Raw genomic sequence first — 26,919 nt, forward strand, 5'->3', positions numbered from 1 at the left:
CGGTCCAGGGCTCCACGGCAATGCCATGGTCAAGTCCGGGGAAGTGTGCTGTGATTGATTAGTCATGTCTGCCAGGGGCTCCGCCGGGAGTCTGCCTGCCCCCACCCACACCTTCCTGCCTCAGGAAGGCAGGCAGAAGAGGCCGCCGGGCCTCCTGAGCACAAAGGCTTCCTGGCTGACATTTACCTTGGATGTCCCACCACAGCCTGAAAGAACCCAGGTCAGCTAATGAGGGAAGCCACATCTCCTACCCAGCCAGGCCCCTGCCCAATCAGCCAGCAGGCCTGGCACCCCCCATTTGCAGGCGTCTTCCCTAATTAGCATGCGCTCAGCCTCTTGTCACAGTGACCTTTCAAATGCCAGGAGTCTGCATCCCTGGAGAGCAATGCAGTCTCTGTGAAGAAGTCTCGGTTCTGGGAGGAGACGGGCCAGGGGGAGCCCGAGCCCCTGTGGCCCCGAGGGCCTGCCTGTCTCCTTCCAGCCCTGGCCCAGGGCCCAGCTGGGGACCAGGCTCTGGGCTTCCGCCCCCAGGCATCTTGCTCCGTGGGCGCCTGGGGAGGGCCTGCTTCTGCTCGTGTTCAACAAGTGTGTGCACGGGCCTCTGTGGCCTCTGTCCACGGCTCTACCCGCACTCGCCCCCGCGTGCACACTGCTCCCACCGCCTGCCCACAGGGTTTCAAACTGCGCTGAATCCCAACCCTTCTGCCCCTGCCCAGCGGGGGGCTCGCGGATTCCCCGCAGTGGGCCGCAGCTCGGCTCTCCTTCCTCGCGGCAGCCCTCTGGGCCGGGTACTAGTTTCATCACCCCCACTTCCAGATGGGGAAGCCGAGGCCCGAGAGTTTGGTGACTGGCCTGAAGTCACAAAGCTGGGACGCGGCTGAGCCAGGGCTTGAACCCAGGCAGCCCCGGTGACAGAGGGGCCCCGCTTCTCTCCCACAGGTTCTGGATCCCCCCCCCCCCACATTCACCCTGGTGACAACCCCCCACAGCCACTCAGTGGGGGCTGGAAAGACTTGAGGACCCAAGAGGAGGAGTGGGCTGGGCCTCGGCTGCAGGAATGAAACTGAGGGTCCTGCAGCTGTGCTCAGGGGGCGGAACCATTGCCCCTGGCGGGGAACAAGGAATGAAGACAAAAGCCCATCAGTGCCTGAATGGAGACCAGGATGCCCCCCACCCTGACCACGCGCATACAACCCCACATCCACTTGGGCGCACGCGCTCCGGGCAGCATGTGTGACCACAGCCAGACACGCCGCTGCAGCCCAGGACCGCCCAGCCACACCTGCATCCAGGAATAAATCCGTCACCTGATCTACAGGCACTTACCCAGTGCCCACCGCGTGCTGGGTGTCAGGCCCGCGGCAGGGACAAGCCCCTTAACCCCCTTCTCTAAGCTTGATGCCACCCTCATTTCGTGAGTCCCACTGAAGTCCCCCCACCCCTTTCCTTTCTCCTTGCTCCATAGGGAATTGCTCCGATGGTCCCTTGTCCCAAGAGAGGGAAGGCAAGAGGTGGAGACCCCTGGGCACTGACTTCCAGCCCAGGCCTGTGCCTCTCCTCCCGTCCCCCAGGCCTCATGTTCCCCAACACCTGAGGGGCAGATCAGCAGTAACTCAAGGAGGAGAGGTGCAGGGCCGGGACCCAGGCTGGAACTGCGACCTTGAACTCCAGCCCACGCAGGAGAGGGGCCAGGACCTGACGCTTTGGGGCCCCAAGGGCAGGCACCACCTCTACCCACTTCCCCCCAGCGCAAACCTCGACACTCAATCAGCATTTTTCTCAATAAATAAGCAAATAAACACTGAGCCCTGCTTAATTCTCCCTAAAACTGTCTATATCCCCACATCTCCTCCCTATATTTTCCCAACAGCCTAGGGAAGTAGACAGGTTAAGTGTTATCACCCTACTTTACAGATGGGGAAACTGAGGCCTAGAGAGGGAATGTGCCTTGGTTAGAGCTGCGCAGGGTCACTTTGGGCCTGAGAATAATGACCACAGTATTTATAGGAAGTTGCACGGCTCTTTGTCACACGTGCGAGGCTCAGGTGGGCCTTGGTGAACTTGGTTATCCTTGCGCAGGGTGGAGCCCTTCCAAGTGGCCAGAGGTGGAGTGTTGTGCATTCTCCAGCCAAACGCGCCGCTCGTATTGTTGGGGAGGCCGTGCGATGTGGGGAAAAGGGCCAGAGTCTGCGACAGACCCGCGGCGGCCTTCATGCAGCTGGGCTGCCCTGCGCAAGTCACTTAGCCTCTTGGCCACTACGGGGCAGACAGAACAGAGGACGCAACACTGGAAGCCACAGAGGAAGCGTGCCGGGGCCTGGGAGGGGCCTCGACTGGGGCTGGGGCGTCCTTAAGCGGGGGTTTCTAGGCCTCTGTTGGGCCACCCTGGTCCAGCCCAGCTGCATAAGGGCTGAAGCACCCCAAGCATTTACCATCGGCATCTGGGTGTCACGGGCATCAACTCACAGAATCCTCATGGCATACTCGCCAGGTAGGAACTATGGAAGTCCCAGTGTACAGAGGGGAAACTGAGGCACAGAGCAGAACCAGGATTTGGCCTTCAGACTTCGGAGACCTGCACTCTTCACCTTTAGGTTCAAGGCTGTCCAGTGCCTACCCCTGATCCTTTCCCCTGAAGAAGAGCCAGGCTCTCGTTCAGGGGCCAGCCTGGGAGGGAAACTCACCATTTTTGTCCGCACGGCGGAAAATCTGCAGAGAAGAGAGGTTGGTTGAGTCAGCCCTGGGCCGGGGGAGCAGGCGCCCTCCAGTGGCTCCTCACCTGACACAGATACCCCACTCCTCCCCAGGTGGCTTGGGAAGCAGAGCACCCCCCTCCGCCCCCCAGGCTGGGATCCTGGGCGAGGGTGGGGCGCCGCAGGCAGAGGCCCTCCCAGCCACCCTAGCGGAAGCAGCCGCCCACCTTCCCTTCTGTGCCGCCAGCCTGCCCACAGCCACGCTGACAGACACACGCACACGCATGTGGACACTCTGGCTCACACCATCCGCATGCCAGGGGTGCACTCCCAGAGCCGTCGGTCCACGCGGCTTCAACCACTGTCGCACGCTCGGTCGCACACTCAGGATTTGTGTCCCAGGGACGCAGCCACAGGCTTTACGTCCTCACACCCCTCCCAGAAACCCTTGGGGCTCCAGTATTCCCCAGGGAGGTTGGGTTAAATCTGAACAGGGGTGTCTGCTAAGGGAATCTTGAGGCTTGGCGACTGGACCCACTGCGGCAGGATGGGATTTTTCTGGGTGGCGGAGTGAGCACAAGCGGGCTGCCGGGAGCCCAGAAAACCAGTTATTGCATCAGGTGGGAATCGGGAGGGACAGCCTACGCCCCCACCCCCAACCACAGCCTGAGCTTGGGGACCAGACAACTCCTCCTCCTGGTATTTGGGGACCAGGTGAGCCATGATGGAGGGAGGAGGAGGAGGCACCAGCCCCTCTGGCCACCCCGCCTTCGCCTTCAGTCCTTCCCTGGGATGAAGGACAGCTGCGCCCCGCCCCTCCAAGCAGCGGGGCAGGCATCCATTTACCAGGCACCTGGGCTGTGACAGACTGACGCGGCCGCTCAGGAGGGCTTCTCAGACATCACCCCCCTTCCTTAGCCGACCCGATTCCAGAGTACTGGGCAGAAGCCTCCACGGCTGGGGCAGAAAGGGGAGCAGTTATCAGAGCACCCCAGCCTCCTCAAAGCCTCAGCCTGGGAACCCCACACCTCTTCTCCTGACGACAAGGTTCCTCGGGGCTGGGGTCCCACCCTCAGGTGCCGGCTCTGGAGCCTGGGGGTTAAGTGAATGACGCGGCCACATGATGCGGCTCCAGGAGGCTGCGTGAGCACTGAGCCCCCACCTCCGCTCATCAACCCACTTCACAGATGAGGAAATGGAGGCTCAGAGCCCTTCTGCGGCACTCGGGGCCCCAGAGCCCAGCTCCTGCACTGTTAGAGGAGGGGGCCGGGAGTGGTCTGGACAGGGCTTCCCTGCGTGGCGGGCCGGGCTTTCAGCTGTGAACTCTGCTGGGGTCTTGCGGGGGAGGGTCCAGTGTGTCCGGCAGTGCAAAAGTGAGTGTATGCGGGGTGGGGGGACACTAGGACCGCAAGCACTCCCAGCAAAGCTCTACCTTCCCTGCCCTGCCCAGCCCGCTGTGCCCCGAGCCAGCTGTGGGCTCCAGGAAAGAAGAGCAAAAATTCACGCTCCCACACACTCACAGGGATGTGCAGTGCACACAAACACACATACTCCCCCCCAGACACCCACCATGCACACGCGAAACACTCCCACCCCTGGGGCCACCTGCCAGGCAGGACCCTCGCTGGGGCATGCACATCCCATCGCCACGCAGCCTGTCACTGGGGGTGTGGGGTGGGCAGGATGAAGCCCCTCCGCCGGGCAAGTGCCCCATCCCCTGCCACCCACTCTGCAGAATCTCCTTCCCACTGGGGAGTGGGAGGTGAGGCTGGGCTTTCCAGAGGTGGGCAGTCTGGGTTCTGAGGGGAGGGGGTGAGTCGAGATGGAGGGTGGGGTGGGGGAGGGAATGGAGGGCAGAGGAGACTCAGAGGGGGTGGGGGTGGTGATGGGGGGAGCCTCCCGGGGTCCAGACTCAGGGCCCACGGGGGTGGTTCCAGCTCTATGGAAAGGAGAGGCAAAGACAGAGGTGAGGAGGGGGCTTCGCTCTCAGAGAGAGGGTGGCAGGGTGAAAGGGTCTTTGAGTGGGGATGAGAAAACAAGGGCTCCGGAAGAGAATGGTGGTCTTAGGAAAGTAGCAACTCAAGAGGGAACCCAGGATGGAAAGGAGGAGGGGGCTCGGGGCGGTCAGGAGCTCCAGTCCTGGGAAGGAGTGTCAGTGATGGTTGATGTGCAGAACTGGGAAAAGACGGTAATTTGGCCAGGACAAAAGTAGGGGGGCGGTGGCCGGGCCGAGGGGGCTCCAGGATCCCGGCTCCGAGAGATGGGAATCCCGAGAAGCGAGAGAGGGGACGGGAGGAGGGGGTTCGTCCCGGTCCAGAGACGAGACTGGTCTTGGATCGGAACCGATCGGAAGGTGGAGAGGCTGGGGGCTTGCGCTCTGGGATGCGGAGGGGCCGGGTGCAGGTCCTGCTCCGAGCTGCCGAGGGGGATGGGCCGGGGTCCCCTGCTCAGGGAGGAGGGGGCATCGCGGATCCCGTCGGGGACGAAGGAGGGCGGCGTTGTGGGGTCTCCCCATGGGAGGAGGGGGCTTGGGTCCCTTCCCGCGCATACTCACGTCCAGGATGACAGCGGTGCCCCCGCGCGACGAGGCGGGGCCCGGGCAGGAACCGGGGTCCACGGCGGGGGCGGCGGGGGCGGCGGGGGCTTCGGGGACCAGCGGCACCCGGGGCTCGCCCATCCTGGCGCCCACCCAGCGCAGCAGCCCGCCCAGCGCCCGGCCCTGCGGCGGCGGCTCCCGCAGCAGCCTGTGCGCGCCGGCCCTGCACAGGCGCGCCGCCCGCTCGCACATCGCGCCGCGCCCGCCGCGCCCGCCGCCGCCCGGAAGCCCGCCGACCCCCGCCCGCCAGCCCGCGGCCCGCCCCCGCGCGACCCCCTCCCCGGCGCCGCAGCCGGCGCCGCCCCGCCCTCCCTCCTTCTGCCCCCGCGGCCGCGGCCACCGCGGGGACTGGCCGGCGCCGGGGGACCAGGCGGGGAGGGGTGTGCGCTCCTCCCGGACCCCGAGCCACGTGCCTGGACTCCACCGCCCCCCTTCCCTTGCGACCGCGCGCGGCAGCTGAGGGCTGCCCGCGGGGGCGCTGATCTGGGGGCTGAACCCCGACCCGGCCTGGAGGGGCTGCACAGTAGGCGCTGGGTTGGTGGGGGTCTGGCTGCACCGGTAGGGGGGAGGGAATCGTCCCTGGGGCTTCCCCCTTCCCCCGAAAGGCTCCCACTGACACCCCCCGCCCCCGTCCACCGCCACCGCCCCCCCCCCCGCCCCCCATCCCGCGGCCCTTCGGAGGCGCCGCAGGGGCCGGAGCGCGGTGTCCGGCGAGTACGGAGCGCCCTCTGCTGAGTACGGAGTGCCCCAGCTCCTGGGACTGGTGCCCACTCGCGGGGCTTCCACTGCCACTCCTCTGGGTATCCCTCCTGCGGGCATGAGGCCCCCTGAGACCTCCGCTCCCGGAACTAGTCTTCACCCCAAAACATCCTCTTTCCCTCACTCTCAAAAGGATGCGATAAGGAGCAAAGCTAGCTGCGAGGCCCTGGGGCACAATAATGAGCAAAAGGGATGGCAGTACTTGGGCTCCTGGAGCTTACATCCCAGTGGGCAGAGCCAGAAACTGGACAGATTCCACAAATAAATGAACCGGTAAAACGGAACTGCAATGAAGAGGTGGCACCTTGGGTCATGAGCAGGGAATCGAATCTAACCTGGTGCTGGCGGAGGGGTTTGTATTAGAAGATGCTTCCTAGAGCAAGTGATTCTTATACTGAAAGAGTAGAAAGAAGAGGAAGGGTTAAAGAAAGAAGGGGAAAGTGGGCTTGAGGTTGCCTGTGCAAAGGCCCTGGGGCAGGTGAAGGAAGCAAGGTGAGCAGGAGTGTTTAAACAATGAGCTGCACGGGAGGGTGGGAGGGGCCTCCGGAAGCCTCCCCAGCACCCCCTTCCTCACACATGCTCCCCTTACTTCTTTAACACACTGCCTTCTCATCGGTCACACATGAGGCACCAGCCCTTGTCTCCCTGGCCCTCCTGCCCTGTGGCCCTATGCTGCTCCATCCCCCTCTACCCCCAGCTCCTAGAGCAGGCCCCTGGGCACGCAGCTGTTCCCCAAGCACAGAATTCTCAGACACAGGCGTACAGGCAGGTGCTGGTTTTATTTGGAACCTGATTCTGGAAGGAGCGGGCCTGGAGTCCCAGCTCAGTGCTCGGCTGGCCCTGGTGGTCCCCGCTCACACTGGCACCTTTCACCCCAAAGCGCAGGTCTGGGCCTATGCCGCCCTGCAGTCACTACTCCCACCCCGGGGTGCTGTTCTGTGTTCAGGCAGCCTGGGTTCCCCACTGCTCTTCGTCAGAGAAAACTGTTGCGCAAGCCAGGAGAGGCCCCCTTCCCCCACTGGGGCACCTTGTGTCCAGCAGGGCTATGGTGACCTCCCCTCCTCTTTAGGGCCTAGGTGTGAGGGTGCCAGGCGGGGCGCTAGGGTGGCTTCCTGGCCTCCTTTCTCAGCAGGGAGCTGGCCACGGCCAGGGCTCCCCCCTGCACGAACCGCACAAAGTTGTCCCCTGCCAGCGGCCCCACAGCATACAGGCCCTCCTGCTGTGTGCTCTGGTACGTGAAGGGGTCCACGTCAATGGGGTTCCTCTTGGCGCTCAGCGGCTGGTCAGGGTCCATGGCGAGGTCGGCGCCAGCCCCAGGGAGGAAGGAGAGGTCGGGGTGGGAGCCAATGAGGACCAGCACCAGGGAGATGCCGAAGACCTTCTGCAGGCCGTTGGGGTCCTGGAACACGGCCTGGCGGTCCTCCTTGAAGAGGAGCAGCCGGTGCTCGGGGAGGCTGCAGTAGCCCTTGTAGGGGCTGGGTGATAGGATAGACTGCTCCCGCATCATCTGGTGCACCTTATGGTACTCGGGGTACAGCATCTTGGGCAGCTGGTTGAAGACCAGGCCGGGGTCGTCCACAGGCCGGCGGAAGGCATGGATCACGGGGATGTTGTAGTGGTGGGCGTAGAGGACTGCGTCAGCCGCTGACAGCCCTGCGCCGATGATGAGGATGGGGTCCGAGGCCGGAGTCACTGTGCCCGCCCTTACGGCCACCTCCAGGGCCGACAGTTCATAGTGGACGAAGGGCAGGGTCTCCCCGGGGATGCCCAGTCGGGCCGGGCTGTCCGACGTGCCTGTGGCCAGGACCACGTTGCGGGCACAGAGGGAGAAGGGCTGCTGGCTCTGGTCCTTGGCAGTCAGGAAGCCGCTCACCTGGAAGAGGGGGCTGGGGTCTTGGGTCCCCGCGCCACTGGGCTCGGGTATCCCCCATTCTACAGCTGTGACCACAGCGCCAGACACAAAGTTGTGGCCCAGGCCCTTCTTGTTCACATAGTCCATGTAATAGTGAGCGATGTCGCCGGCCGTGGCTCGGCTGTTACGAAGGCCTCTGTGGGGGAAGAACACGGAAGGGTGAGCGACCGCGTGGAGCGGGGTGGGGGCCCAATCGCGTGGGACGGGGAATGACCGGGCCGGCCTCAGGCCCCGGAGCCGCCTATGGCTATGCCACCCACCAGCCTTAACACTCGGCCAGGTGGGCTGACCTCTCCGGCGCCCCAGGCTCGTCCTCTGTAAAATGGAGCCGAGAAGAGTGACTTACTAGGGCACGCTTGAGAGTGCGGCCCCGGAGACACACGGCCTGGGTCCCCACCCTGCCCCTGTCACCATGAGCTGTCTCCTGAAACTCTCTGCTTCAGTTTCCCCATTGCAAAGTGAGGGTGACAACGGTGATATAAATGAAGAGCTTAGAAGAGAACCCAACATGCAGTAAGTGACATAAAAGGGTCGGCCGCCGTTAATATTACCTCTGAGAACAAAATAATATCAAACAGAAACATGGTAGGATTCCATTTTTATAAATTCTGAAACAGGCAAAACTAATCTATGGAGTTAGAGGTCAAGACAGTAGTTGCCTCTGGGAAGGAGAAGGGGGTAGGGGCTGGGAGGGGCCTGGGGGTTCTGGGGAGAGGGGATCTGTTCCTTGAGCCTGGGCGGCGGACCCAGGTGTGTCCTGTACACATTGAGAAATTTCATCCACCTGTACACATACGCGTTGTGGACTTTTCCATACATAGGATATATTTCAGTAAACAAGTTCATTTAAAAAAAAATAGCCCTTGTAAAGCACTTATCCTTGTCCCCAGCACTCAGTACCAGCGGGGACTCTTTATTGTCATCATTACTATCCCCACTGCCTCCGGGGCCACGGTTGCAGCCGGCGTGGCTGGCGGCGCAGGTGCAGGCTGTGCTCCCCTCCCCCCCATGACTCCCCCTGCTGTGGACATACTGTTAGGGACAAACTCACTTGACGGGCACCCTCAGTGACACACTAACATACCCCCAAGGCCACCCCTGCCAACCCAGCCTGTTAGTCTGCCACCGAAACTGGAACTCTGGAATTCATTCCAGGGTTTCTCGTTCTCCCTTTTCTTTTTTTAAAGACCTGTCCTAAGACGTCACCCTGGTGTTACTTATAGAAGAGGCACATTGGAAAGAACGAAGGCTCCGTGACCGGGCAGGGGTTTAGGAACGGCGGCAGCGCCTGGAGGGCAGGGAGGGTACCTGTCTGGCTTTTGGCTCCGACACCTGAGCACAGGGCCCTGGATGCGGGAAGTAGGCAATGGAGTTGCTTGCCCTCCCCAGGGAATATTACGTGGCCATCTAAAAGGGTGGCTGCAAATACTGTGACCACCACGTGAAATGCTATGACGTAATGTGGAATTTTAGAAGCTGGATATAAAAGGGTTATGTCTACAAGTGAAATTTAAGTTCCTGCCTGTTAACACATCACTATGTGTTGGATGTTTTCCTACTAAATCTGCCGGGACAAAATGTCAGCGGCAGACAGCAAACCCTGGAGAGGCTGAGTGCCTGCCGGGTGGGAGTGGCGCATCCCCTGTCTCAGCCCCTGAAGCTGGAGGAATTGGGGCGGACAGCCAGGCCAGGGTTGACCCTCTGCCTGGACCCCTGGGCTGCCCTACGCCTCGTGCCCCAGGGTGAGCAGAGGCCGGGGCACAGTTACTCCGGGATGTAACTCTTTCTCCAGGGAGGTCAGTGGTGTGCAGGGCGGTCGTTAAGGAGCAGGAAACACGATGGGAAGAAAATACGCCAAGACGCAACAGGCAAGAGTGTGGGGTTGTGGTGAGTTGTCTTTCTCAATTTTTAACTTTCTATTGTGTGGTGGTGTTTCTAATGCAAGAGCATGAAAAATAAATAAATAAAGGAAATGGATCCTTTTAGCTGACCTAGAAGGAAAGAGGTCGTTCTCGGTCAGGGCCAGGAGTGGGGGAAGGGTAGCAGGGAGGCCAGAGGGCTGGTGAGCAAGGGGCGGGGTGTGGGGCAGGAGGGGGGACTGTCACCCCCTCCTTGGAGACTAGGACGCTGTGGGAAGGCCAAGGCGGCGGGTCACGTGGGAGGAGGCGGGAGCACTGGACAAGAGGCCTGGGTGAGCCCAGCTCTGCTGATCACTTCTGGTGTGGGCCGGCACAAGCCCCTTCCCCATCGGAGCCTCAGTTTCCCCTTGGAGTAAGAGAACGGCAGACTAGAGGAGCCATGAAGCCCCCTCAGCTCTGGCTCCCGGGCTCAACGTGGGGGGCGGGCCGGGGTCCTCCCGGCCCACCCTGGGCTTTCCAGGGCTGCCTCACCTTCGCTTCCTGAGCATCCAGTCCTTGACCTGCAGGTCTGGGAGTCCCATCCACTGGCCTTGGCTCAGGGTCACCATGGAGCCCTCGATGGACTGTGTGGAAAAGGGATCCTTTGGTCCAGGCCTCTGCCAGTCCCCAACCCACTGGGCTGGAAGGTGCAGGCAGCCTGAGCTCATGTGGAGAAATGGGGTGGAGGGAGCAGAGGGAAAGGCGGGGGACGGGTCAGTCCTCACCCTGAGTTAGGGAGGGAGTCTCCCCCAGGATTTTATGTAGATTTGGCCCAAATCCCTATGCACCCCTCCTGGTCCCACTTACGTGCCAGGCTCCCCCAGGTGGGTTCCGACCCAGGACCACGTGGGGGATGGCTCGCTCCTTCTGGAGCTTCCAGGTGAGGACAGACTCCATGTCTCCGCCAAAGTCTGTGTCCGGGCGCAGGAGGGCATCAAAGAGCAGGGCCACGGGGCTTTGGCTCCGGCCTTCGAGGCCTTCAGACAGGTAATTCAGGTCCTGGAGGGGATGACGCGGGTCAGAGGGGCCACCAGAGGAAGGCTGCCCAGTCCCGCACTCCCACCCTAGTGTCAGGCTGGTCAGAGAGGTGGGGAGATGCTGCCTCTCAGAAGGAGGCAGCGCACAACGGCACTTCAAAGGCTCCGACGGTCCTGCGGCTGCCGTTCACTTGTTTAATTTTGCTAAACCCAGTGTTTCTCAGGTGTACCATGGTAGGGGCGTTTTCTCTGCATGTTAACTGAGGAACTAGTGTTGTATAGAAAGCATTTTAAAAACTGCTGGCCCAGGCCAAATGCTGACTTACTTCCTCATCCACCAACTCGAGGGAGGGGGTGGTTGGTGATCTGGATGGGGAGATGGCCAGCGAATGGCCTCTACGAAGGCAAAGGGCAAGTGGGCGGAGGGACTCTGGGAGCCCTGCTGGGCAGGAGGCAGTAGAGCTGGAATCCAGGGCAGGGGCTCAGCCCGGGCACTCTGGATGTCTGGGCTGGATCCTTCTCTGTGGCTGGCACCGCCTAGTGCATTGCAGGACGTTTAACAGCCCCCCTGGCCTCCACCCTCTACGCCAGTAGTAGCCTCTCGAGCTGTGACAACTGACATTGTCTACAGGTACTGCCAAGTGTCCCCCAGAGAGCAAAATTGTCCTCTATTTAGAACCACTGGTCTGGGGAGATCAGACAAGCTAATGTGGCATTTGTAGGTCTCAAAAGATTGTCCTGGTTTCTCTTTCAGTTTCCATGGCTGACATTGTGACCTCTCCTATTCCATGTTTAATCTTGTGTCTGACAAAGGCACACTTTGGATTTTGCCCTGGGAGAGCTGGGAGTCTGCCCAGAGGGGCGTGCCCCCGCCTTCCGGAGCTCCGGCCCACCTGGTCCAGGATGGAGACCCCCGGTGCCTCGAGGAGCTTCTTCTGCAGCAGGGGATGTGGGTGGATGGCATCCGGCTTCACGTAGGGGGTGTAGCCAGAGAGCAGGTAGGACAAGCAGATGCCTGAAGGACCATTGCCTGGGGGGAGAGGGCGGGGTCAGAGGGCAGCGCTTTGAGGTGCAGGAGATCACCACTGCCTAGGGCTTTGGTCTTGACCTGATTTGTTCATTGAATTACTCTTCATTCATAAAAATAAAACATTTATTAAGCCCTTAGCATGTGCCAGGCACCGCGTATACAAGCAATCACTAAAAAAGTAATGAACAATTGCTGAGAGCTTCTGAGGTGCCAGGAGTGGTATTACTTAAACAACAATGATGTTGTGGTGATAACCACTGACATTTATTGAGTGCTTACTGTGTGCCAAGCTTTGTGCCAAGGGATTTCAATAATAAATTAATAACAAACTGCCATACCAGGCCCCTGCGTGCCGGCATTATGCCACTGGGCTCCGGCAATGGCCTCCGCGTGCATGGCGATTCTTTTCCTCCTTCTACACGGGAGGAATCTGGGGCACGGAGATGTTAACTAACTTGCCTGTGGTGACACAGCGGCTCGGAGAAGCTGATATGAGATTCTAGCTTGTCCTTCCAGAGCTGACATCCCGGCTGGTCAGACGGAGGCGTGGAATGTTGTAGCACAGATTGCTCCGTGCTCTGTGGGGGGAGCCTCGGGGGCCTTGGGGTTTAAGGAGGGGGCGCTAAACTGCCCGTGGGCATCCTGCCCCCAAGTCTGAATGAATCACACAACTTATCTGTGTCATTTCTTGGGCCATTAACCTCATGACATTGCTTCTACTTTCACAATCCCCATCTTTTTTTGCCTTGTGCTATATAGCATATTACCCATTATGTACAGCACTATAAAAGAATGACCACTTAAAATTGCTGACGTTCAACTGTTTCGGCTTACAAAAATGAACCACATTTCATGTGGTTCAACCTGATGCTGGCATGGAGGAGGGGCCACCTGTCCCCCATCTTTGCAGCCCTGAGGACAGGACCACACGCGTCAGCTGCGTGCCCCCTCCTTCAGGCACCCAGCAGGGTGCCAGGCTCAGGGAGAGCACAAGCCGCGCCGACTTGGGACCACACAGGCCGAGGACCAGGCCTCCCCCGTCGCTGCCCTTGCCTTGCAGGTTCTTAGAAGGATCATATAAAATGATATTGTATTCACTGTAAGCATAGCACTGGGTACACAGTGAACACTCTCAGTGGCCAATTTAAAAGACAACAATTGTAAAGAAAAAAAAAAAGGCCAGGCCGGGCCTCGCCTGGCTCCGGCGCTCGGCCGCTGGGTCACCCTGGAGAGTGCGCGCCCTCCCGGCCAGCCGCACTCACCGATAACGATGGCCTCCAGGGGCTCCGAGCTGCGGGCGCCCAGGTGGTCCTTCCTCCAGCTGCTCATGGCTGTGGCTGGTGGGGGGCTTGGTGCTGGCAGCTGACCTGGAGGCACAGGGGAGGAAGGGTCATTGGATGAGCCTTGGGTGTCATGTGGTCCCTTACCTCAAATATGATGTCCTTTGGTGGCCCTTGGGGTCAAGTCCAAGGACCTCCCTGAGGCATGTAAGGACGCCTGACTACCCTCCCTTCTTGCTTTCTCACACCTGCTCCATTCCAGTCAGGCCCTCCCCCCACCCCCAATTATGCAGGGTCCCCAGCCTGGTCACCTCGGTCATTATGAGCCTGGATCATCCTCCCCGTCTCACCAGTGGGGCAGTAGCAATGTCTGAAGCCGATTAGGCATCGTCCACGGGGCCGCCTCTGCCCAACCCAGAGGGCAAGCCCTGTCAGCACTTCTGTGCCGGCCATTGCCCCTGGCCCTCAGGTCTCGGATGCAGCCTGGTGGACTTTGGAGCCATCACCTGGCCCTGGTGAGTGGCTTCCTAGCTGGTGACCCTGGGCCTGTTCCAGGATATCCCTGGGTCCCTGTTTCCCTATCTGTAAATAAGAATAACGTCCCTAACCTCACAGGGCTGTTGGGGTCACAGTGAGGTCATATATGTGAAGCACCTTCCTGGAGCCACAGGGAAAGATCTGAGCTCATCGCCTGCCCTAGGGGCTGGGCGGGAACACAGGGACTTGGGGGGACTTCGGACACCTGGAATAATTTGATTCGTGGAAAATGCCTGTAAACCTGCTCATTTTTGGGGCATTTGTGCCCCCTGCTGGCCACAGGCTAAAATCACTCAAAGTGACTCAAACCTAGTTCTTAGGGCGTAGGTGCTGGAGAGTCCAGACCCGCGTTCTCCACATGCCCCCAGCCCGCTAACAGGGCCTCGCCTTACCCATGTCCAGCAGCCCTGCCGTCCTGAGGGCCACAAGGCAACGTCCACGTGAGTGTGTGAGGAATGTGTGGGTGTTCAGCAGTCTCTATCTACTGCGTATTTAACATGCTTTTCTCAAGTCCTCCTCACACTGACTGCACGCCGCAGAAAGTACTATCAGCGCTACTATCCCATTGAGCAGATGTGTCACCAAGGGCTCAGAGAGGCTACACAAGCTTCTCCGTGCCATGCAGCAGGCTTTTAAACCCCGGGCTAACTGGCGTGAAGGCTTTGCCTGTGGCCATGCCACGCGGCAGGGCTCCTCGCCTCAGCTGCCGGGACAGCCTCCCTCTCCTGGGGGGTGAGCCTTGTGTCCTCTGGCATCTCCCTGAGGAGACAAAAGGTGGCATCCAGCTGACATCGAGGTGCATGATCTCTATGCCCGGTTCCCTGCAGGGCCCTGTACTGTGTGCTGGCAGAGAGGGTTTTGGCGTTTACCGCTGTCACACATAACAACAAGCTAGCATTTCTGTACTCCTATGGAGTTGGCTAGGTGCCAAGTATGTTCTACACTCTGTGCACGTTAATTAATTTAATCTTTATTTAACTGGGTTGTTATAAGTAGTCTTATAATCACTGCCCTATTACAGATGGGGAAACTGAGGCCCAGCCCACTTCTTACAGCCCCGTGCGGTGTGCAAGCAGTCTTGCCCTGGCTTGCACAGCCCACGCTGGATTGAGCCCAGGCCACCTTCTTCCAGACTGCAGTACGGCAGGCTGTGACAGCTCCAGCCAAAGGCCCTCCCCAGCCGGGGCCGAGTGCAGCATATGCATCTGTCCCCATTCAGCCTACAGCTCTGTCCCAGCGCTGGTGGCGGGAGGGTGGCCAGGGGGCCGATGATCCCAGCCGGGATGGGACCGTTTCTCAGTAACCACTGGCAGCCCTGAAGAATAGGACTGTAGTTCCCAGAACGCTTCTTCTCGCTTCCTCCTGGTACCTTCAAACAGCCCCTGGGGCACACACTCCTTGTCCTCACTGTCCCCGGGAGTAACAGCAAAGGGGACACATGTGATGTCCTTGCTAAATGCCCCCTCAGCATTAGCTCCTTTAATCGTCACAGTAACCCACTTAACAGATGAGAAAACTGCGGCTGAGGAGGTGAGGCCACGACCCTGAGGTCCTCGAGCCAGCGGGACCCCCGTGGGCTGAGACCACCGAGACACCCCAAGGCCCTCCAGCTGAGCCTGCCAACCTGCTCTGAGCTGGCCTGGCACGCCCACCACGGGCTGCCCCTTCACCTCCTTTGTCCCTTTGACTCCTCCCATCCCCCCCCCCCCCCGTGAGGAAGGGAGGTGCAGGGATCCTCACTGACAGGCAAGGGACGAGAACGGACGGCCCCTCGTCATGCTACATGGGTACAGGGGCCCCGTTTACCACCAGGGCTTTTGGACTCCAGGTCCCGTGCTTACTCCCAGAAGCTTCTGGATGTCCCGCACAGGAGGTCACCACCCAGGGCCCACTGGAGAGGTCATTTCCTGTCCAGCGATACAGCCGTCCCAAAGTCCTGAGGAGCTTAGAGCTCTCAAAACCTCAGAGGAAGGTTTACTGCCAAATTGCAACAGACAATTTGAAAGTTTTTCTCTTTCCATTTCTTTTACGCTCCTTAGTTTTTTGGTGCCAAAGCAGTCCATTTTCAATGTTAACTTTTTGTTTAAGTCCCTCCGGTTGAAGATGGAAAATGTCATCTAAAGAAAGTTAACATTAAAAACTGATTCAAATTCACAAAAGCAGATAAGCATAAAAAGAATGGAAATGATCGCACTTCCAGATGCTGTTCCTTCTACATGTGCAGCACTGGTACTTCTGAGGCCATTAAGCTTTGAACTGCTCTCAGTCTCTGGACGCCTGCGTGGCTGCAGGTGTTCAGCACCTCTGGTGGTCCTTTGCTCATGGGTTTTCCTAACCAGGGGGAGGGCCAGAGGTCAGGAAGAAGGAGGCGGTGGGTAGGTTGCCCAAGAATATCTGAGACCAAGCCCACAGGCAAAACTCCTGCCCCTTGATACCTGTCAGTGCTGCCAGGAAAGCGATGTGAGGCTGTGGCACAGGAGGGATGAGGAGGCGCTCTATCAACCGAGCCTCCCCGACTGGGAGCCCTGGGTGCTCTGAGGTTTCCCAGACTCCCTGATCTTGGCACCCTGGCCTTCTGTGAGAAGCCAAGTCCATGGGACTCATGGCGGGGGCCGTGCTTGGGCACAGGGTTGGAGCGGAGGCGGGGGCTCTGCCCCACTTCAACAGGATAGGTGGGGACCCCAAGGGAAGCACTCAGCCTGGCTTTGGAACCCAGTGGCCTTGAGACACTGGGCAGCGTGCCCGGAGTTGGCCACGCCTCTCTCTTTCCTGCCAAGAGCAGCATCACATGGCCAGGGTGTGTTCCGATTGTGGGCAGCAGGGCAGCTGTCCGCCTGAAGTTGCCAGGCACCTGGAGATAGGCATGGCCAGGAGGAGGAACCTGGCGGGGGGCGGGGGGCGGCGGGGAGAATCATGCCAGCCCGGGAAGCCAGGGCGGGCCTCCTCCCAGGACCACCTTCCCTTGCCTGGCTCCAGGACCCTGCTGGCCACCCAGGCTCAGGACATGCCACCGTGTCCCATTCCCAACCTCCGTGCCTTGCTGAGGCCACTCACCTGATGAGCAGGGATGAAGAAGAGCTGGGGGCTGGCTTGGTCAGACACTGTGAGGGCTGAGAGGTCAGGGCGTCCGCCGAGGGTGTATGACCATTACCCCTTGGGGATCTAAGAGGCTGTGAAAGGCCCGGGCTAGCGAGGGTATTTGAAGGGTTGGAAAGAGGCGGGCGGTGGGCGGGGCCAGGAAAATCACTTTCATAAGCGTGAGTCAGCAGGGGCCCCTGGATGAATGAACTTGGCAGTCACCCTGCCTGCCCCAGGGCCAGCCTTAAAGGGGTCCCCCCACGGGGCGGTCTGCGTGGCGGAGGGACTGGGGGGGGACCAGGCTGGCCCTCCCCTTGGGGCTCCGTCAGGGAATGGAGGAACCAGGGCCCCCTGAATGAGCCAACCTGGCCTTTTCCCTTAGGGAGGAGGAGACAGACCTGCCCGACATAGAGCGGCACCTTTAAGTGGAGAGGTGTGTTCCTTCATCCTAGCCGGCTCCACTGGGGTCTGCACTCTGCTCCCCCTCCCACAAAACGCCTCTGGCACCCAGCTCTGAGAACCCAGCTCTGCCGCTTCCTGGGCTAGCTGCCTCAGTTTCCTCATCTGAAAAATGGGGTCAAGTAACAGACTCCTCTGCTTGGGGTGGGAGCGGCATTGGAATGACCTCACCCTTCGTTACCTGGCCTGAGACAGGAAGCCCGCTCCCTGGTTCTATCTTTTTTCTTCGTTGTTTCTTTTCCTTAGCATGTAGCAGTATACACTTTATATTTTGCTGACTCTCGCTTCTTTTATTGTCTCTCTCTCCTCAAACCAGGATGTGGCTTCTGTGTGGGTAGGGAAGTGTAACTTTGCCTGTTTTTATCCTGAATCTTGAATACTGCTCAGCACATAGTAGGCACTTGAGAAGGAAGGACAGGGGTGGGGGGAGGGAGTTGGGACAATGTGTGGCCCATAGACCTCAGCGTGCATATTAGCCGTTATTGCCATTGTCCATGTGATTGTCCCCGTGTGTCGTCCTCTTGTCTGGGGACTCAGCTGGCCAGTGCTGCCCAGGGGATGGGGGCCCACGGGTGGCAAGCGAAGCACTCACTTTGCATGCACAACTTAAGGGGGGGCCAAAAACACTGAGAGACCAAGAAAATATCTTAAGGCAATTTTTAAAAAAAATCAAGATTAATACAGTCAAATCAAGGATAAACAAAATACTAAAATTTCACATAAAGACAGGGCCTGTAACAGGGCTGTGTGGAGCTACACTGAAGCCTGATGTAAAAAATCAGAATACCGACACTGTCTTTGTTTAAAACTTTGCTATTTTATTCACCCTGGACTGGGCATTACTTTTGATTTTTAGAAATATTGCATGAACACACTATGTGCCTTGATTATTGGAGTGCCCCTTGCATTTTGTGCCGGGGGTGTTATTTCTCTCCTTGTCCTGGTGCTGGTGGTGACCGGGACCAGGTCTGACTGTGGGGTTCTTTTGGGGTTGGCGATGGGGCACCTCTGAGGATGCAGAGACCTGTGGGGACCTGGGTGGGCGAGGGAGAGGAGGCTGAGCACACAGAAGGTGGGGGCAGCATGAGCTGCGGGCTGAGAAGTGTGGTCCTGGGCTTAAGAAAATGGTCAGGCCGGTGTGTCCACGGCCGAGGGGCTCCGGGGCTGGGGAGATGAGTGCGAGGGTGGCCGGCACAGAGCCAGGCCTGCCCTGGGCCGCACCCTTCCGCCTGCCCTATCCCCTGTGGGCCCTGGGTATATGCCTTGTGTTCGGGACCTCAATCTCAGAAGGAGCCTGCGCTTGGTTTAATGCTCTGCTGTCATCACCTCACAATCCTTAATGATTTTTGAACAAGCAGTCCCACGTTGTCCTTTGGGTCTGGGCCCCACAAGCCTCGGGACTGGCCCAGGCTGGGCAGCGCCGGCCATGTGTCGGGCACGCTGGGCGGGGGAGCTGGCCTCCGCCTCCGCCCTGCGCGCTGGGCGAGCTCGGGGAGGCGCTGCCTCCTGGGAGCCTCAGGTTATCCAGAGGAAAATGGCACTCGTGGTCCTTTCCTCTTGGGGTCCTTGGCAGCAGTGACCCCTGGGGTCAGGTGGCATGCGGGGGGGTTTGGAGAGAAGCCCCCCGCTCCAGCCTCTGCTCTGCTGCAGGTGTTTTGTGTGGCCTTGGGCCAGGGGTCTCCCTCTCAGGGCCTCTGTTCCAGCCATGGCATTGTTACCAACACTCTGACACTCCGACCCCACGCCCCACACGCAGACCAGGACCCAGGTGGGGTTCGGACCACACGCGGGGCCCTGAGAGAGCGGGGGTGTCCAGCCTCGGTGACGTACCTCTGGTGTAGGCTGCGTCTTCCCCCGGCAGCTGCTGCTCCGGCTCCACTTCCCCATCCCAGGGCTCTGGTCTGCAGTCGCCCAGTGCTTTGGATGTGTAAACTGAGGCAGACAGAGACAGCCCAGGGTCAGAGACTCCCATTGGAGGTCGGGGCTGAGGCCTGGGGACGCCTGGGGATGGAGGTCCAGAGGGGAGAGCCCAGGGAGGAGGGGTTCCTGGGACCCTGGCTCCTGGCTCCGGCCTGTGTTTCCTCCTTGACCTGCCCCGCCACCCACGCTGGCCCTGGCCACTTTTCCGGATTTTGAAAATTTGCTGATTCGCAGAATTGTGGACGAGATGTGGACTTTCTTCCCTGCAACCTGTTTACTAACTAGATTATCGGAAATAGAATGTGTTGAATTGCTTCCAGAAAGGTCGACTAAGACAAAGACAGATAATGTCACAACAGAATGACAGTTAAAGAGGGGGCCATGGAAAGGGAAGGAGCAGGTTGACTTTGGGGGACTTGTGCTCCTGGGCCCCCCTGGGCACCCCAGCCCCTCCAGTCCTGCCTTGTCCCCTTCTCCACCATGCGTCCAAGTGACTGTCAAGCCCCTGGAACGCGAGCTTCTGAATTCAGATGTAATGGAAATAGGGCGGCAGATGTGGCAAGTAAAAATACAGAGGCCCAGGTAACATGGAATTTCAGATAAACAAGAAATAAACTTTCAGTATGAGTCTATCTCATGCAATACTTGAGATGCACTTACACTAAAACTGTTTTTCATTATTTATTGGAAATGAAAAGTTACCCGGGCAGTATTTTATTTGGCAAATCTATCTGTAAGTGTTAAATACACACTAGATTTCAAGAAGTACAATAAAAAAGGGAAGTCAACTTGTCTCTCTCGTTAGTAATTTTACATGGATATGTGTTGAAGTGGAAGTATTTTGGACAGCTGGTGTTAAATAAGATATACTATTAAAATTTAATGTCACCCGATTCTTAAAATTTGTTTCACGTGGCTCCTGGCCCCTTTGGTTACACATTCCAGTCTCACCAGGCTTCTCCCCACTGGCACCTGCTGCTCGCCTCCCCAGGGTTAGCGCTGAAGGGCTCCCTGCGGTCCCGGAACCCACTCAGTCCGGAGCAGCCTGGACGGTTGGTCACCTGGAAGTGTTGCAAGGGGCTGGGCAGTGTGACACTTCCCTTGTGAGCCTCGGTTTTCCCGCCTGTGCACTCTCATTGCCGATGTGGGGCTTGCAAGGTGCAGCTGAGGGAAGGGGCCTGGCACACAGGGGGAGCCCAGACTCGGCAGTCTGTCCTGCTCAGTCACGGCAGCTCCTGCCCGCATCCTCCGGGCTTCCCCCGGGCCTCCTGCAAACTGCCTGGGAGGTGGGAACCAGTGGAAGAGAAGGCAGGGTGGCTGCAGGGAGCTTCTCTGGGGGCCCGGGTACTGAAATGGCTCTCCCCTGCCCCTATGTCAAAACCACCATCCCTGTCTCCCTAAGAAATCCCAGCACTCCAGGCCCCTCCTCCGACTTCCCTCCCGCCCTCCTCATCGCCTCCTCATCTCGTCTCCTTGTGCTGGCTCCCTCCGCTCTGCCACTTGCTGGGCACCTCCAGGAGCTGGGCACGGTGCACAGAAGTTTCTTTACACACAGATGAGGCTCATAAGCCAGTCTTGAGCCTGAGGTCACACAGCACAGGCAGCAGAGCTGGGGCTCAAACCCAGGGCTGCTACTGCAGAGCCTGGGAACCACCAGGAAAAAGGAGGACAAGGAACTAACAAGGGAACAAAGCTCCTTCTTGTCTCAGGTGCAAAGTCACGACCCAGGGACTCTCCTGAAGCACCCCCCGTCCCCATGGCCCCTTTTTATGAGGTGCCCGTGCTGTATGGCATTCCAGGGACCCGTGCATTTGATCCACACACCAGTTCAGTAAGGAAGGCATGGTGGTATTATGCTCTCATTCCACAACAGAGGAAACTGGGGCTTTGACAGTGCAAGATGTGGCCTCAAATCACTGCATGTGGCTGAGCTGGGACTGTGACCAGGTTCTGCTCAGTGCACTGGCATGACAAGACCAGGACCTTCCAGTCTACAACAGGAGGACTAATATTTACCCTGAGTGTCATTGTTTACGGAGTCTTTTTATTAACCGTGTTTCATTGATCTTACCGATGACCAGAGAGGTGGGCAAATATTTTCAATAACAAGTTTAGCTTGCAGATGAAGAAACCCAGAGCACCTTGCCCAAGGCCACATAGCCATGAAGTGGGGGAGGAGACTCAGGCTGCAGTTCGCCTGTGGCTGAGCCCACGCATGCTGCTCCAGGATGATGGAGTGAGAGGCCAGGTTCAGGGCAGGTTCATGACTGGGGAGTTACCACAGACCTCTGGGGAGACAGTGTTAATATTGGGGGAGGCCCGTGCCCTGGCCCCCCGCAGAGAGAGCAGGGAGGTCAGGAGCTAGACAGGGAGTGTGGGAGAGGCACCGGAAGGACTATCTGAACAAGGGTTAGTTTGCAGGTGTCCCAGCCACATTCTCTGTTTCTGGATTCCCATTTTTTCCTTAAAAATTAGGTGGAAAGTTTTGCTGAGAGTGAATGTACCTGTCCCAGTCAGGGTGGACAGGGAGTCCAGCCCGGGGGGTATGAAAGGCTGCTACTTTAAAGTCAGATGAAGCCAGGTTCTGGCTCCAACACCTTCAGCTGTGTCATTCTGGGCAGTGACTTAACCTCTGTTAGCTTCCAGGATTTTCTTGCATGGGAGTTACGGATAATGGCAGAACAGTGCTTCTCATCCCTGCTGCACAGCAGAGTCACTTGAGGGAATGTTTGAAGATATACTAACGCCCAGGCCCCAGGACCAGCAATTCTGACATCACTGGCTGTGGTGTGGCTAGATGCGGGGAGTTTCACTGGCTGGGTGCCTCTGTTCTTGAGGCTGTTGGAAGGATGAACTGAGATACAGTGTGGAAACCATGTGACCCATGGAAGTGGGCAGTATATTAGACCTCTTTCCACCGCAGCGGCCTGTCTTTTTGTGAACCACATTCTTGATGCTGTCGCAAGACAGTCATGAGGTCTAAAAGACAAAGATGTCTTCAGAAAAGGAGCAAGGGATAGAAAAAAATAATGACAGCTTCACTAAGTTGGTAAGGGAAAATGTCACCAAGTCCAGGAAGCACAGAGGGTCCCAGTTAAGATGAACCCAAAGAGGCCCAATCCAAGACACATTACAATCAAAATGGCCAAATTCAAAGACAGAGAGCAATGTTAAAGGCAGCAAGGGAAAAATAGCTAGTAACATACAAGGAAGCTCCGGTAAGGCTATTAGCTGATTTCTCAACAGAAATACTACAAGCCAGAAGGGACTGGAAAGAAATATTCCAAGTAATGAAAAGCAAAGACCTGCAACCAAGACTGCTCTATTCAGCAAGGCTCTCATTTCGAATGGAAGGTGAAATAAAGAGCTCCCCAGACAAAAGCAGGCTAAAAGAGCATATCTCCACCAAGCCAGCACTGCAAGAGATGCTAAAGGGACTTCCAGAAGGAAGAGGGGGGAGAAGAACACAGGTACAAAGGGAAAAAGTGGCAATGAATAGGTACCTATCAATTATTACCTTAGTGTAAATGGATTAAATGCTCCAATCAAAAGATATAGGGCAGCTGAATGGATAAGAAAACATGACCCACATATATGCTGTCTATAAGAGACCCACTTCCAAATAAAAGATGTACATACGCTAAAAGTGAAGGGATGGAAAAAAATATTCCATGCAAACAGACATGCAAAAAAAGCAAGGTTATAGCAATACTTATATCAGACAGAATAGACTTCAAACCAAAGGCCATAACAAGAGACAAAGAAGGGCACTACATAATACTTAAATAAGTAGTCCAGCAAAAGCATGTAACTCTTGTAAACATATATGCACGCATATAAGTGCACCTAAATATATAAAGAAAATCTTGGAGGACTTTAAGAAAGAGATAGACAGAAATACAGTCATTGTAGGAGATTTTAACACTTCATTGTCAATAATGGATAGATCTTCCCCCCAAAATAAAAATACTGCAGAATTGAATGACGCTCTAGATCAAATGGACTTCATTGATATTTATAGAACATTTCACACCGAAAAAACAAAATACACATTCTTCTCAAATGCACATGGATCATTTTCAAAGATAGAGCACATGGTAGAACACAAAACAAGCCTTAACAAATTCAAGAAACTTGAAATCATACCAAGCACATTCTCAGGTCACAATGGCTTGATACTAGAGACCAACCTCAAGAAATGCACCCCCACCCCCCAACATTCAAATACATGGAGGCTGAATAACATGTTATTAAATAATGAATGGGTTAACAATGAGATCAAGGAAGAAATCAAAAAGTATCTGGAAACAAATGAAAATGAACACACAACAACTCAAATCCTATGGGACATAGTGAAGGCAGCCCTGAGAGGAAAGTTCATAGGAATCCAGGCCTACCTAGAGAAGATAGAAAAATTTTGAACTACTGAACCCTGCATCTAAAAGAACTAGAGAAACAACAACAAACAAAGCCCAGAGCAAGCAGAAGGAAGGAAATGATCAAGGTCAGAGTTGAATTAAGTGACATAGATACTGAAAAAACAATTCAAAGGATCAATGAATCAGGAGCTGGTTCTCGGAAAAGATAAAATTGACAAACCATTAACCAGACTTATCAAGAAAAAAAGAGAGAGGACCCAAATAAGTAAAATCAGAAATGAAAGAGAAGAAGTAACAACTGAAACCACAAAGACACAAAGAGTTATAAGAAATTACTATGAACAACCATATGCCAAGAAATTGGACAATCTGGATAAATTTCTAGTAACAGCCAATCTTCCAAAACTGAACCAGGAGAAAGAATAAAACCTGAATAGACCAATAAAAATTAGTGAAATTGAAGCAGTAATCAAAAAACTCCTGGCATATAAAAGACCTGGACTGGATGGCTTCACAGGTGAATTTTACTAAACATTCAAAGAAGAACTAACCCCTCTCCTTCTCAAACTACTTCATAAAATTCAAGAGAAGGGAAGACTCTTTTTACAAGGCCAGTATTATCCTAATCCCAAAACCAGGTAAAGACACAACAAAGAAAGAAAACTACAGGCCAATATCTCTGATGAATATAGATGCTAAAATTCTCAACAAAATACTAGCAAACCGAATTCAACAATACATTAAAAAGATCATACACCATGATCAAGTGGGATTTATTCCAAGGATGCAAAGATGGTACAATATTTGCAAATCAATAGATGTGCTATATCACATAAATAAAATGAAAGACTAAAATCACATAATCATATCAGTAGATGCAGAAAAAGCATTTGACAAAATCCAGGACCCATTTATGATAAAAACACTTAGCAAAGTGGGAATAGAGGGAGATATCTCAACATAATAAAGGCCATATATGAAAAACCAACTGCAAACATCATACTCAATGGGCAAAAACTAAAAGCGTTTCCCTTAAGATCAGGAACAAGACAAGGGTGTCTGCTTTCACTACGCATATTCAACATAGTTCTGAAAGTCCTAGCCATAGCGATCAAATAAGAAGAAATAAGAGGCATCCCAACTTAAAGGGAGGAAGTAAAACTGTCATTATTTGCAGATGACATGATTGTGTACATAGAAAACCCTGTAGTCTCCACCAGAAAACTAATAAGTGAATTTGGAAATATTCAGAAATTGATGGCATTTTTGTACACTAACAAATGAACTACCAGAAAGAGAAACTAAGAAAAAAAATCCCATTCACTTTAGCATAAATAAATAAATAAATAAATAAATAAATAAAGTACCTAGGAATAAATTCAATCAAGGATAAAAGACCTGTACTCGGAAAACTATAGAACACTGAAGAAAGAAATGGAGGAAGATACAAATAAATGGAAGTATATACCATGTTCATGGATTGGAAGAATTAACATCATTAAAATGTCCATACTACTCAAAGCAATCTATATATTCAACACAATTACTATTGAAATACCAAGGGCATATTTCACAGATCTAGAACAAATACTTCAAAAATGCACATGGAACCAAAAAAGACACATAAGCCATAGCAATCTTGGGGAAGATAGCAAAGTTGGAGGGCTCACAATGCCTGATGTCAAATATACTACATCAATACAGTCTGGTACTGGCATAAGAGCAGACACATAGATCAGTGGAACAGAATAGAGAGCCCAGAAATAAACCCATGTCTCTATGGTCAATTAATGTTTGACAAAGGGGGCATGAGCATGCAATGGAGTAAAAACAGTCTCTTCAATAAATGGTGTTGGACAAACTGGTCTGGTACATGCAAAAAAATGAAACTCAATCACCAACTTACACCACATGCCAGAATAAACTAAAAATGGATAAAAGACAAATATAAGTCATGATACCACAGAAGTCTTAGTGAAAATCGTATGCAGTAAAATTTCAGATATCCCACATGTAATATTTTTGCTGATAAATCTCCTAGGGCAAGGGAAATAAAGAAAAAAATAAACAAATGGGACTACATCAAATTAAAAAGCTTCTGCACAGCTAAAGAAACCAGAATCAAAATGAAAAATGAACTGACTGAATGGGAGAACATATTTGCCAATGATACGTCAGAAAAGGATTTAATCTTCAAAATATATGAAGAACTCACACGACTCCATACCAGGAAGACAAACAATCCAATTAAAAAATGGGCAAAGGACCTAAATAGATAATTCTCAAAGGAGGACATACAGATGGCCCATAGACACAAAAAAAATGCTCAACATCAATAGTCATCAGAGAGATGCAAATTAAAACCACAGTGAGATATCACCTCACACCTGTCAGAATGGCTATCATCTATAAATCAACAAACAAGTGCTGGCAAGGGTGTGGAGAAAAAGGAACCCCAGTGCACTGTTGGTAGGAATGCAAACTGGTGCAGCCACTGTGGAAAGCAGTATGGAGTTTCCTCAAAAAATTAAAAATGGAACTGCCTATGACCCAGCAATTCCACTTCTGCAAATATATTCAAAGAAACCTAAAACACTAATTCGAAAGAATATATGCGCCCCCTGTTAATTGCAGCGTTACTTATAATAGCCAAGTGTTAGAAACAGCGTTAAATACTCATCAGGAGATGAGCAGATAAAAAAACTGTGGTACATTTACCCAATGGAATACTACACAACAGAAAGAAAAAAGAAGGAACTCCTACCATGCACAACAGAGTGGATGGAACTGGAGAGTATTATGCTAATTGAAATACTCCAGTGAGTGAAAGACAAATACCATATGATCTCACCTATAAGAAGAATCTAATGAAAAAAATAAACTACTAAGAAAAATAGAACTGGAGACATGGAAACAAGGAACAGACCGACAGAGGCCAGAGGGGAGGGGGAGGAGAATGGCGGGGAAAGGGCTAGACGAAGAACAAGCAGGAATGACCCACGGACACGGACAACGGTGTGGGGAGGGACTGTCGGAGCGGGGGGTGGGCTGGGCAGAGGAGGGCAAAGGGGGGGAAAATTGGGACAGCTGTAATAGGGTAAACAAGAATAAAAAAGAAAAAAAGGAAATATGTCTTCAGAAGAGCCACACCACCAGGACAGCAGGGGCCAGTGGGTGACCCTGGTGGGGGTCTCAGGAGAATCCCAAAGAATATAATCGACCAACTGCGCGAACCTCGATGTCATCTTCCTCATTTACTGTGACTCGGTTTCCCCAACTCAGTTCTATAACCTCTGCACCTTCTGTGCCCAACTACGGAGAGCTATTCAGTAAATGACGGTGAATGCTCAGATGGGACTCTCCTGCAGCCTTTGGAAATGGCAGTTTCAGGACCAGGTGGC

At 55.1% G+C, this 26,919-nt stretch overlaps 2 protein-coding genes across 4 annotated transcripts in view; both read right to left on the reverse strand.

The window, feature by feature from the left end:
* NECAB2 (N-terminal EF-hand calcium binding protein 2) overlaps positions 1-5,481 on the reverse strand; it is a 28,366-nt gene extending 22,885 nt beyond the window's left edge. For both annotated transcript variants that reach the window (XM_054579004.1, XM_054579003.1), the window contains exons 1-2: positions 5,248-5,481; positions 2,685-2,709 (exon numbers count right to left, since the gene is read on the reverse strand). In XM_054579004.1, the coding sequence (XP_054434979.1) occupies positions 2,685-2,709; positions 5,248-5,481 (259 nt within the window). The remainder of the gene's footprint in view (positions 1-2,684; positions 2,710-5,247) is intronic.
* Positions 5,482-6,825: 1,344 nt separating this feature from the next.
* The window catches only part of OSGIN1 (oxidative stress induced growth inhibitor 1), a 42,730-nt gene continuing 22,636 nt past the window's right edge, over positions 6,826-26,919 (reverse strand). The window contains exons 2-7 of one of the 2 annotated variants that reach the window (XM_054579125.1): positions 19,050-19,151; positions 13,128-13,232; positions 11,729-11,865; positions 10,666-10,857; positions 10,351-10,442; positions 6,826-8,096 (exon numbers count right to left, since the gene is read on the reverse strand). In XM_054579125.1, coding sequence (XP_054435100.1) covers positions 7,148-8,096; positions 10,351-10,442; positions 10,666-10,857; positions 11,729-11,865; positions 13,128-13,194 — 1,437 coding nt within the window. In that variant the 5' untranslated portion in view covers positions 13,195-13,232; positions 19,050-19,151 and the 3' untranslated portion in view covers positions 6,826-7,147. Of the gene's footprint in view, positions 8,097-10,350; positions 10,443-10,665; positions 10,858-11,728; positions 11,866-13,127; positions 13,233-16,736; positions 16,851-19,049; positions 19,152-26,919 lie in introns of those variants that run through there. The other variant, XM_054579124.1, reaches the window with a different exon arrangement.

This window comes from Pteronotus mesoamericanus, unplaced genomic scaffold, assembly GCF_021234165.1.
Source record: "Pteronotus mesoamericanus isolate MK-2021 breed Mesoamerican mustached bat unplaced genomic scaffold, CSHL_Meso_final contig_52, whole genome shotgun sequence".
Taxonomy (NCBI): Eukaryota; Metazoa; Chordata; class Mammalia; order Chiroptera; family Mormoopidae; genus Pteronotus; species Pteronotus mesoamericanus.